The sequence below is a fragment of the Lutra lutra genome, chromosome 13 (assembly GCF_902655055.1).
Source record: "Lutra lutra chromosome 13, mLutLut1.2, whole genome shotgun sequence".
NCBI classification, from domain to species: Eukaryota; Metazoa; Chordata; class Mammalia; order Carnivora; family Mustelidae; genus Lutra; species Lutra lutra.
Genome location: NC_062290.1, coordinates 64,107,210 through 64,120,814, shown reverse-complemented (window position 1 = coordinate 64,120,814; position 13,605 = coordinate 64,107,210). Strand labels below are relative to the sequence as shown.

Below are 13,605 nucleotides of genomic sequence, written 5' to 3'. Positions count from 1 at the left end.
TCGGACATACATAGAGACAATCCTAAAACAGTAAGAGTCTAATTGGGAAGGTATCTGACCCAGCTTGGTGTGGTGTGCAGTTTACGAGACAGCTTCCTTAAAAAGGTGATTTTTTTTTAAAGCTTTTATTCATTTATTTGACAGAGAGAGACACAGTGAGAGCGAACACAAGCAGGGGGAGTGGGAGAGGGAGAAGCAGGCTTTTTGCTGAGCAGGGAACCCGATGTGGGGCTCAATCCCAGGACCCTGGGATCATGACCTGAGCCCTTCGAAGGCAGATGCCCAACGACTGAGCCACCCAGGTTCCCCAGAAAAGGTGATCTTATGAGATGAGGAAAACAGGAATATAAATTCTACACAGAGAGACCGGCATAAATAAGGCCCTCAGAGAAGAAAAAATAAAACTTAACATAAAATCAGCAGGTTGGTCTTGTCAAAGAATAAAGTAAAAGACACAAAGTTACAAACACAGAACATTACACAGATGGTTAGGAGGGTCCTTACTGTAGACTAGTTAAAAACTTTGGACTTTATCTGGCTGACAGTCCAGAGATACTAAAGTGTTACATGCAAGGACATGATATAATGATGTGTAACACCTGATCTATTAAAAGTCATAACTCAAGTTCATCTTCTCAATTTTTTTCATCCTAGCATATTCTATAAAATTGCATTGCTATTTTACTTTTGAAACTTACGAATGTTTTTACTTCTCGAGGAAAAGAATCTCCTTGAATTGTTTAGGAAGGGTATAATCAATTAACTAAAGAAATATTTTGTAGGCTTATCAGAATTGATAGTGTTCTTTTAATTTTGAAATTTAGCTTATCTGAATACATTTCCTTATCTTAAAGGAAGAGCAAAAACATTAGAGTAAGTTTTACATTACATTATGGCAAGTATCCAATATTTTAAAAGCTCTCTGATTTTTTACAAATGTTTAAAAGAGTTACTTACCTTATGTTCTAACTTATCACGTGAAGATACTTTCATTTTCACATCAGTCAAGATAAATGAATTATTCTAAGACTGCTTATACTTAATATTTCTATTGTAATAACCCCAACATCTTTAAGAGGATGATGAATAATGATAATTTTATCATTAACAGACCAAATGTAAAGCAGAACTTTATAATTACAACATCCACTTAAAGGATTTTTATAAGCCATAGCCTTTATACTATTACAGAGGATTTAAATGAAGTATCCCAGGGTATACAACAAAATGAGGGGAGATTGTCATAAATAAATTCTTTATCTAAAAGAATGAAGAAGGGGTGGGAAATGTTTGGCATTTTAAGCAAACATAAAAGATTCCCCCCGGTAAAAGTGTTTAAGTCATTTACGTCTCATTTGAAACCAAACTGCATATGCATCTTAGTTCAAATGAAGTCTTAGAACAAAGAAATCTGTTCTATTCCATGGAAAATCCTGCTGTAAACTTACAACTCTGAATATCACTAATCAATTTGAGGCATAACTAACAATTAAGAAAGAAACCCTTTAATTTCTCCAACTTCCATAATTCATTTATTCTAGCTTATATTAGAAATCACTACCTCAGTGAACATCCACTGACTTTGAACTTTTAGGAACTGCTACAGACACAATGAGGGAAAACACTGAGACAGATTATAGCTGCAGGAAAGAAGGATGAAGAACACACCCTGTGCACAGAAGTCAAATTGCTATTGTTTTATATGATGAAATCATCTAAGATAGTTCCATCCAAATGCAAACAACTCCAAGTGTAAAGGGCATGAAGAATAGATATATCACTTCCCACTGTTTTTCAAATTCTAGTTTTAAGACCTTATTATTGACTACAAACTCATATAAACATGAAGATATTTTTAGTTGAAGCTAATAACACAGATCTAAGACTTTTTCTTTGTCTCCATACATGCAAACATTCTTTCTTTGTCTTTCTCTCTGTATTTCATGAAAGGCAATGATTCTAACTAAGAATTATAACACAACATGTAGGAAATTTCCATTAAACTTCAATGTTAGGAAAAGTTTCATTATAAGTCTAAATTAATTCAAAGGCATTTCCTGAATTTTTCATATTCTGACAGCTTAAAAATAGTGAAATTAATCTCTTGATCATCTATACCAACCTATCTATCAAAATAAAATGACTTGTAAATCATGGCTTGACTTAGCCGCAAAAGAGGATTTTTAAGAAAATTAAAACCAACAGAAAACGTATCTTCTGAATAATATACAAAACTATCCACGTTCTTCACAAAACTGTTCACTACATGTATATATACCTGTGATAAAATCTGATATTTCATCAAATTCAATACATGATCTGAAGTTCCCAACGGTTTTAAGATTGGATTCTTTTCTTTTGTGAATATTTGTTTAAAATGTAATAAGATTCTGTGAACTGTTATGTGTTGGATGGGGAGTAAGAAAGACAAAGATGGAGAGAAGCACTGATTCACTCTATATGACTTGATATACCTTTCTAAATACAAATCAAATTTGTAGGTTCATCACTTCTCTTGGTTGGAAGCAATATGCTAAAAATGAAACCAGACACACAAGTGAGACAGAAGGGAGTTTCTCAGATCAAGCAAGATTGGCAGAGAAGATTTGCTTTAGGAACTCTCAGAATCTGGACAAAAGCAGCAGCAAAATCATCACAGCTTCCCCCGAAACTTAATAAGCTTCCTTTACTCTCCCCAGAACATAAAACGTCCTATTCTACTTGTTATTTCTATCTGTAAATGAAAAACTATTTTTGTATTTTGATCTCACTCATGGAAATGTGGCAACATTGCTCCTGAATCTCTGCTGATATTTCCAACCAATTTATTTAGAATCAGATTGAATTTTTAAAGGAAGAAGTATTTTAAGGCACTTAACTTCTATGCAAATCAAACACATTTTTTTCTGTATAGGCTGTCACTACTATAATGAGTACCTAAAGCAAAAACAAAGAAAAACCAGAAAGCACAGGATAAAAACACGTAGAATGACAAAAAAGAGTCCACAACTAGTAGAACACCCATGCCGCAAACTCACTTCCCACCCCACTGTTAACATCTTATGTAAATTAGTTGCTTTGTTTTTTTCTTTCCAATCCTCTCAATTATTTGTTAATATTATTTTTGGATTTAAGGCAACCTAGTAGAAACTCTCACATTTGGTGAAATGCTCAGGCACTCAGTGAGACGTTCATTTTAACTACTTAATGTTCACAATGGATTCAAAATCAAAGCACGATTTCACCAGTATACCATTTGGAATTTTAAATTCTATACATTGTTTTAGGTGTAACTTAGGTATTTTATAAATAAAATGACTGTCTCAATCAAGTCAGCACTAGCTACAGAGATTTAATCCTGTAGTTTCTCCCAGGGGTAAGTGATTATTAGGTCTTCAGCTAATCTGATGTTGATTAGCTAATCTGAAATTGAAAAATTTGAGAATCAAGAGTTGGAAAATGAATCTCTTCATTTCATCTCCTTCATCCTCTAGCTCTGCTTCAATCTTTTTCATGTTCTCTCTATACGTGCTTCCTCAAATATTGATTTTATATATATTATATATGTGTGTGTATATGTGTGTGTGTATACATATATACATAAATATATAACACCATATATTTTAACACCAGTCAGCTTCCTACAGAGAAATTTAATTGCCAGCAAACTGTTCAACTGCCTTCTTCTAATAATCACCCAGTTCCTCTGATGATATATACACCCAAGTTTGTTGAGCCCAAACAGTCCTACTGGCAGAAACTCAATGCAATAAAAAAATGCAAATTAAAGCAAGTTTTAGAATAGTATTATATTGTGAGAAACTCTCAGAACTCAAAATTTTTGTTTGGCTAGGGAATTGCTGGTGATGGGCAATTCAAAACTAAATAGCAAGAGAGACTTGATGTCAGCAACTCCAGAAATTCCAGCCTATTTTCACTGCTGTTACCACCATCACAACTGTTACAATGTCTAGGTAATTAAGGAGTCTAGGTGATTAGACACTGTCACAACGTCCAGGTGATTAAGCAGGACAGCTGCTTCTCTATACTTGCACATTAAGTATCAGTTCACACTAAGTAATATGAGCAACATTTATCCTAATCAATATATGGTGGTGGTAAATATACATGGACAGAATAATGTAAACAGTAACTACAAACTATCAAAAGCAATCTTCCCAAATATTCTTCAACTGAGGGGCTGAGTGCTAACATCTCCTTCTCTGCAAAACACTTCAGGTACTGGTTATCCATAGAGTGTAGTGAGTATAGTGCATCTGAAATTACAAAACTGTCTCTAAAAAGATATTTATTCATTCACATTTATGAAACATTTACATATGGTCCACTATGTACCAAGCACTATATACTATGTGCTAGGTACTAAGGATACAAGAAAAGCAAGATTACCAAGAAACTGTGGATGATGGCCTGTTTCCCCTAATTTTTTAAATTTCAAGTTCCCTATACATTACTGGATCATAAGCAGCAAAATAAAATGTTTAAAAATGATCTGGTTTTGGAGACAGGGAATGGAGCCTCCTACATAAATAAAAAAGATGAAAACTGGACAGGTATAACATCTCTCGGATTCTAATTTATATTTATACCCCACCTTTACCATTAAGATTAAAGCATCTTAGAACATATATAAAATGTTAACAAGATCACATAAATTAAAAGAGAAACAAAAAAGGAAATATGAGCATAGCAATGATAAAATAAAGCCAGGACAGTTAAAAACTTTGGCTTTTGGTAGTTAAAAATATTCAGATGTCAGCATTCCAGTAAATAACTCAAGTAGAGAAACCTTATCAGTTAAGCCATCCAATACCCACAGGATTAAAAAAAAGACAAATGCTTTCAAGTACTATTATATATTAAACTAAGAATTTTTTTCAGGGTTCCTTATAAAAGCATTACTATAATATAATTAACAATGATCAATTACATCCTTAAAAAAATATAATGACAAGTTTTGCTGGACTGTTTCTTAGAGTATCACTTCATAAAAGCTGATAGCATGACCCCCAATGCAGATACATATTTTTTAGTGTTCTCAGTTAAATTCAGAAAACTGAGCTTGTGGATCTAACATACCCTATGAAAGAAAATCAGAATGCCAAAGAAAGAGGCATGCCTGATTAGGCTACTCCTGTTCCTGGACATGAAGGGGGCATGCTCTGAAATCAAGAATGACGTTCTCCTTAGGGAATATTTTAACTTTTTTTTTTTTAAGATTTTATTTATTTATTTGACAGAGAGAGAGAGAGATCACAAGTAGGCAGAGAGGCAGGCAGAGAGAGAGCGGGAAGCAGGCTCTCCGTGAGCAGACAGCCCGATGTGGGGCTCGATCCCAGGACCCCGAGACCACGACCTGAGCCAAAGGCAGAGGCCTAACCCACTGAGCCACCCAGGTGCCCCAACTTTTATTTTTAATACATAGACAAATAGGCACTTGAAGTCTAGAAGTTCCACTCTATAGAGCATAGCTTCAAAATTTTTATCCTACAAAACTTTTAGGGTATGCATACCGAGGCACACTCCAGGTCCAAGAACTCAACAAACTGAAAAAGAACATGATCTATGGAAACTTATGTATCTGCAGGAGCTATATAAGATAGTAAACTTTAATGAACTGCATTACTATGATCAAAGAATAAGACTTAGTACATTACCACCAACAGTCATGGATCTGGTCAAAGAAGGCTGTAATAAAGTTTCTTCATCATTAAACTGTTTCTTAAGTTCTTCTACAGATTCCAGATGGAGTTGAAGAAATTCTGCTGTTGCTGCTGATGCTTCTTCTTTAACAGGATCTATCATTCTCTTCAGAAGTACCAGGTCATCCTTTCGGACTTTCAAACAAAGTTTCTCCATTTCTCGGATATTGGAACGGAGTTGCTATAAAAGAAAAAAAAAATCATAAAAGCCACCATCTGTTAATCTAAAATACCTTCATTTTCAGAGGTAACCTATGATAATGGTCATGAATGGAAATGATTTCAAGTATTCTCTACAACAGAAGGTATACATAACATTGTTCTATTTTTCATGTCTCTAGCCAACCAGAGCTTAAGAACTCATATCTTCATGCTTTGAATTTATTTAGCATTTTTTTCCTTCATTAAATGTGATTATTACAAAGGTAACGGATACTCTTCATAATAAATCAGATGCTGTAGACATATGAAGAAAAAATGATTTCCCCCTTCACGAATACAACTTTCTCTCTTAATCCAGTCCCTTCCACACATTTCCCACTGCTCATGAAAACATTAACACATATAGACTTTCCTTCTTTTTACAAAAAAATGGACTACATTGTAATAATCTATATAATTTGTTATTCCTCACCCCAATAATATGACAGTATCATCATGGATATTCTTCTTGATTTAAGAATGTACCAGGGGCGCCTGGGTGGCTCAGTGGGTTAAAGACTCTGCCTTCGGCTCGGGTCATGATCCTGGGGTCCTGGGATCGAGCCCTGCATCGGGCTCTCTGCTCAGCGGGAAACCTGCTTCCTCCTCTCTCTCTGCCTGCCTCTCTGCCTACTTGTGATCTCTGTCAAATAAAAAAATAAAATCTTAAAAAAAAAAAATGTACCATATTCCATGGTACAGATGTAAAATTATTTATTCAATGACCCCTGCAAATGATCAACAGTCATTCATGTTGTTTCCAAAACAGAAGTCCTTGAATATATCCTGATACACCATAATTGTATATATATATTAGTATTATAGTATATGCTATATACTACATTTTGTAAAAATGATTCCCAAAAGTGAGAGTACTCAAAGGATCGTGTGCATTTTTTTTTAAGATTTTATTTATTTATTTGACAGAGAGAAATCACAAGTAGGCAGAGAGGCAGGCAGAGAGAGAGGGGAGGAAGCAGGCTCCCTGCCAAGCAGAGAGCCCAATGCGGCACTTGACCTCAGGACCCTGAGATCATGACCTGAGCCGAAGGCAGAGGCTTAACCCACTGAGCCACCCAGGCGCCCAGATCATGTGCATTCTTATTTCAATAGCTATTGTCAGTTTTTTCTAAGTAACAATTCATGCTACCACTGAAGTATGAGTGCCCATTTCCCCACATACTGCCAGTACATGTTATCTCACTGTTGCTTCAATTTGCATTTCAGAGTATAGCTGTCAGATTTATATCAAGTGATTTCTCACTCTTTTTAGAATCATCTACTGACATAATCATCAATTTTCCTCTAATATGCTGATGAGTTATGGGTAGGTTTCATAAAATATGCCCTCTTTACATTCCTGAGATAAACTCTTCCTGATAACACATGTAATTTTTTTGATTCAATCAGTTAATAATTTATTTGGACTTTCAACACACGTCCGTCTATATGTGTGTATACTTGTGTGTGCATACATGAATGGTGTGTGTCTATATTATCTTTACCAGATTTAAATTCACTTTAACAAGTTCAAGGTTGTGCTAGCTTCACAGAATGAACTGGGGAGCCTTCCATGTTTTCCAATGGACTATACTTTGAAAAACATAAAAACCAACTATTCTTTGACAATGAAATAGAACTTGCAAGAATGATATGAGTATGATACTTCCGAAAAATGATGATCTCTATAATATTTATCATAAAATTTAGAATATATTCTAAGGCACCTGGGTAGCTAGGTTGGTTGAGAGTCTGCCTTTGGCTCAGGTCACAATCCCAGGGTCCTGGGATCAAGTCCCGCATCGGGCTCCCTCCTCAGCAAGGAGTCCGCTTCTCCTTCTCCCTCTGCCCCTCCCCCTACTCTCGCTCGCTCACTCACTCTCTCAAATAAGTAAAATCTTAAAAAAAGGAATATATTTTAATATTTCTCACATAATATTTTAATTCTTCTCCCCTATCTCACTTTCACAGGTACTAATGCAAATTCTGTATGACAGGACAGAATGTATTAATTTCTTTTATTTCTCAAGTACCTATTCTGGGTGAGGTGTTACATCCTGTATTATTACATTCCACATTATTACATTACAGAAAAATCAGAACAAAGAAAACTTGTTAAGGATTTACTTAATTTTGCCTAGCAGCAAAGCTCAATTAAAACCCGGGTATTTTTTTATTAAGTTTTCATTTTAATTCAGCACGGTATTAGTTTCAGGTGTACAATACAGGGATTCAACAATTCCATACAACACCCAGTGCTCATCACAAGTGCCCTCCTTAATCCCATCACCAATTTTACCCATCTCCTACCTTCCTCCTCTCTGGTAACTATCAGTTTGTTCTCTAGAGTTAACAGTCTGTTTCTTGGTTTCTCATTTTTCCTTTGCTCATTTGTTTTGTTTCTTAAATTCCACATATCAGTGAGATCGTATGGTATTTGTCTTTCTCTGGCTGATTTCACTTAGCATTATACTCTCTGGCTCCATCCCTGGTGTTGCACATGGCAATATTTCATTTTTTTTAATGGCTGAAAAATATTCTGGTGTGTGTGTGTGTGTGTGTGACATCTTCTTTATCCATTCATCTATCCATGGGAACCTGGCCTGCTTCCATAATTTGGCTACTTTATTTTTTTTTTAAAGATTTTATTTATTTATTTGACAGAGAGAGATCACAAGTAGACGGAGAGGCAGGCAGAGAGAGAGAGAGGGAAGCAGGCTTCTTGCTGAGCAGAGAGCCCGATGTGGGACTCGATCCCAGGACCCTGAGATCATGACCTGAGCCGAAGGCAGCGGCTTAACCCACTGAGCCACCCAGGCGCCCCAATTTGGCTACTTTAAATAATACCACCATAAACATAGGGGTGCACGTATCTCTTTAAATTAGAGCTTTTGTATTTTGGGGGTAAATAACCAGTAATACAATTACTAGACTGTAGGGTAGTTCTATTTTTAACTTTCTGAGGAACCTCCTGTTTTCCATAGTGGCTGCATCAATTTGCATTCCTACGAACAGTACATAGAGGATTCCTTTTTCTCCATAAACTCACCAACACTTATTTCTTGTGTTTTGATTTTAGCCATTCTGACAAGTGTGAGATGATATCTCATTGTAGTTTTGATTTGCATTTCCCTGATGATGAGTGATGTTGAGTATCTTTTCATGTGTCTGTTGGCCATCTGGATGTCTTCTTTGAAGAAATGTCTATTCATGTCTTCTGCCCATTTTTAATTGGATTATCTGTTTTGGGGGTGTTGAGTTGTATTAGTTCTTTATATTTTGGATACTAATCCTTTATTGGATATGTCATTTGCAAATATCTTCTTGCATTCAGCAGGCTGCCTTTTAGTTTTGTTGACTGTTTCCTTTACTGTGCAGAAGGTTTTTATTTTGATGTAGTCCCAACAGTTTATTTCCCTTCCCTCAGGAGATCTATCTAGAAGAATGTTGCTATGATCAATGTCAGAAAAATTACTGCCTGTGCTGCTCTCTTCTAGGATTTTTATGAAAACCCAGGTATTCTCAAAAGTCCAGCTACCTTCCCATTAAACTATAACCATAATTCATATATACATGTGTTCATATATATGTTCAATAATATATATGTTCATATACATTCATTCATATACTCATATGTTTATATATATATATATATATATATTTCCTTAATATAATCAAAAGACCCATTTTATTCTAGTAAAATCAAAAACAATTCTGGAAAGAAGAGTTTAGCTACAGCCTAGTGCATTTTGTAAGATGTTCTGGGTGAATAAAAAAGTTGTGCTTCTATCCTGCCATGACTCTATACTTCCTTTAATCATCTGTCACTCTTATGTGAACTAAAAAACCTAAGGATAGGGACGCCTGGGTGACGGGACGCCTGGGTGGCTCAGTTGGTTAAGCAGCTGCCTTCGGCTCAGGTCATGATCCCAGCGTCCTGGGATCGAGTCCCACATCGGGCTCCTTGCTTGGCGGGGAGCCTGCTTCTCCCTCTGCCTCTGCCTGCCATTCTGTCCGCCTGTGCTCGCTCTCTCTCCCTGACAAATAAATAAAATCTTTAAAAAAAAAAAAAAAAAAACCTAAGGATAACTGTAAACTAAAAATATGTGATATGCAAGCACTAATATGGAAAAATCACAGAACATATAGGCCTATGTTATCATCCAGTCCAACCTTATGATTTTACAAGAGGGAAAATGGACTCCAGATGAACACAGTGGTAGAATTAAGTCTAGTGTCCAGTTTTCAAGTGCTGGAACAGTATTATTTCTAACATACCACCAACTCTTGGCTGTACAATTCCTTTCTGAACTATAGTTGTAAAACTTGGTTCAACAGCTGTCACATAGTACATAGAAATATTTTAGGCAGTATTATCTTGGAGAAGCATTTAAGTTTCTGCAGCTAATGAACATTTGCCTATGACATATTCTTCCTATTTTATACAATTTGCACATAAATTTATGTCCCCCATCAAACTATGGTGTCCAGAATTCTATTACTAAGGGTGGAGAGGAAAATACTAAGAGAAAGAAAGAAAACACCCACTGAACTATAAAATCTGATACTATAGTATCAAAAGCACAAATAATGGCTATATTTTTATTAAAACTGTAAGTTGTCCATTGTACTATGTATTTACCTTTTCTGTCTTATTTTACCTTTATTTTATCCTCATTTTACAGAAGAGAAAATTAAAGCAAGACATTTTTTTAAAAAGCCTAGAATTATACTTCTAGCAAAAAAGTACAGCCAGGAGTTAAATCCAGGCTACAGAGCATATGTTCTCAACAATTTTTCTATATAGCTATACTACCCAACAGAAATATAATGCAAACCACAAATGCAAGGCATATGCATAGTTTCAGATTTTTTTTAAATTTTATTTATTTATTTGACAGACAGAAATCACAAGTAGGCAGAGAGGCAGGCAGAGAGAGAGGAGGAAGCAGACTCCCCGCTGAGCAGAGAGCCCGATGCGGGGTTCGATCCCAGGACCCTGGGATCATGACCCGAGCCGAAAGGCAGAGGCTTTAACCCACTGAGCCACCCAGGAGCCCCCATAGTTTCAGATTTTCTAATAGTCACATTAAAAAGTAAAAAGGTGAAGCGAATTTTAATATTTTATTTAACCCAATACATCCAAAATATCATTTAAACATGTAACTAACGTAAAATTATTAAATATTGTACATTCACAGCACATTTCAAACTAGTCACAATTTTTTAATGTGGGGCTTGAATTCATGACTCTGAGATCAAGACCCAGACATTTAACAGAATAAGCCACTCAGGTGCCCCAAACTAGCCACATTTTAAGTGTTCAACAATTACATGTAACTAAGAGGTACCATATTGGACAGCACAGCTATGGAATCTCTCCAAAATAAAAGAAACATATGTGAAAAACATAAAGTAGGTGTTTCTGCCTCAGGGTACAGCAAGGTAGATAATTCAAACTAACCCTCCCACCAATGATTAATTAAAAAGCCGACAATAAGACAAATCATAAAGAGACAAAATTCAAAGGCATCAAAAAGCAAACAAGATAGTAAGAAATTTGTAGGCCAAGAATTAGACAAAGGTGAAAATCCAGAGGTGAGTCATAAACTCAAGGCCACATTTGCTTGGAAGTATTTGCTTACCAGAGTGTCTGAAAGCCTCATAAATTTCTGGGTAAAATACTCAATGCTAGGGCCTGCTAAATATAACCACTATGGTGCTTTGAGCTGGGATCCGAAAGAGCTGTACCCCAAGAGCCCAAGTAATCCTGAAATAAATCAGCCTTCGCATGAACTACAGTTTGGCTTCGTCTTTGGGTAATGCATAAAAACTTTAATCCCTGAAACTGTATAAAGATAATTGTGGAAAATTAGTACCCCAGGAGCTTAGAGGGAGTAAATGAAATCCTCTCTAGAGGAAAATAACATTATCCCTATCCTCAAAAAAATCTCTCTAAGTAAGTTTTCAAATATAATGCCCGCCAAAGATAATCAAGCACAGGAGAGCATATACAAGATGAAGAACAGCAGAAACAACAGACAACAGAAACATCCAAGGGATATTTGATATGCATAATAGCAAATGTAGCCTAAAAAACTGTGGTTATTTTATCAAAAGATATAAAAATCAGGCTTGGAAATTCAGCAAACACTGGAAACTATAAAAAGTAAAGTACAGATTTTTAAAAAGAATGAATATTCTATCATCTAAAAATAGAGATGGTATTGGGAAGGAGACAAACAATAAGAGACTCATAATCTCACAAACAAACTGAGGGTCGCTGGTTGGTGGGGGGCTAGGGAGAGGGTGGTTGGGTTGTGGACACTGAGGAGGGTATGTGTTATAATGAGTGCTATAAAATGTGTAAGCCTGATGATTCACAGACTTGTACCCCTGGGGAAAATAATACATGTTAATAAAAATAATTTGTTAAAAAATAGAGTATACAGGGGCACCTGGATGGCTCAGTCAGTTAGGCATCTGATCTTAGTTTAGGCTCAGGTCATGATCTCATGGGTTGATTGAGCCCTGCATTAGGCTCCACGCTCAGTGGGGAGTCTGCTGGAAGATTCTCTCCCTCTGCCCCTCCCCCCACTGTTAGTCTTTCTCTCTCCAAATAAATAAATCTTAAAAAAAAAATAAATAAGTACACAAAAGAAAAAATTTAATTAGAGTTTAGCTACAGGGCCCCTGTGTGGCTCAATCAATTAAGCATCTGCCTTTAGCTCAGGTCACCATCCCTGGACCCTTGGATCAACCCCATTTCAGGTTCTCTGCTCAGTGGGAAGCCTGCTTTTCCCTCTTCCTGCCATTCTCCTCCCCCTGCTGTGCACACACACGTTCTCCATGTCAAATAAATATTCAGCTGCACATTAGACCAACTCAAGACTTAGTAAACTGAAAATTAGATATGAAGAAACTATGTAAAAAAGAAACAAAGTTAAAAGATATAGGAGAGAGGTAAAAGACGTAGGATATAATTAAAAAAGAATAAAATATACATATATTTAGAACCCTAGAAGAAAAGGATACAAAATAAATTTGAATAGATAATGACTAAGAAAAGACATCAATCCACAGATTCAAGAAGACTGGCAAATCCCGAGAAGAGTAAATAAAAACATACAGCCAAAAAGGGAAAAAAAGAAAAGAGAGAGGAAAAGATCTCTCACAAGGAGCTCAAAAAGGAACTAGAGGCAATACAATTTCTTGTAAAAAGGCCTACCCATCTCAGGGGCACCCCTGCCAATGTTGTATATGCTACAGTTACCCTTCAAACTAGATATGTTTTTTCTATGTTACATAACTTCTGGTTTCTTCATCCAACATGCCTAGCCTAACTTTTTCTCTCTAATCACTCACATTCTGTGATCCAATATATAAATCCAACATTACATGTATGATTATAACTGTTATAAAGGATCTTATTTTGTGTACTATATGTTAAGAACAGCATACATTGCCATATAATGTAAAAAGAAAAATCCATATATAAGCAGTGTAACCAACTACCCAAAGGTCATACCAACAAAAACACCAATAAACCTCGAACAATGACAAAAAAAGCAGGGCCACACCCAGAAGACCATAATAAAGACCAGAAAAAGAACAGTAAGACTATAACATGACTTCCAAGCAACAATAAAGGTCAGAAGAGAACAGAATGATACAAAGTATG

The 13,605-nt window shown here is 35.8% G+C and overlaps 1 protein-coding gene across 2 annotated transcripts in view; it reads right to left on the bottom strand.

Annotated features, from left to right (window-relative positions):
* The window catches only part of STX17 (syntaxin 17), a 58,707-nt gene that overhangs the window by 15,956 nt on the left and 29,146 nt on the right, over window positions 1–13,605 (bottom strand). For both annotated transcript variants that reach the window (XM_047699050.1, XM_047699049.1), the window contains exon 4: window positions 5,679–5,904. In XM_047699050.1, coding sequence (XP_047555006.1) covers window positions 5,679–5,904 — 226 coding nt within the window. The remainder of the gene's footprint in view (window positions 1–5,678; window positions 5,905–13,605) is intronic.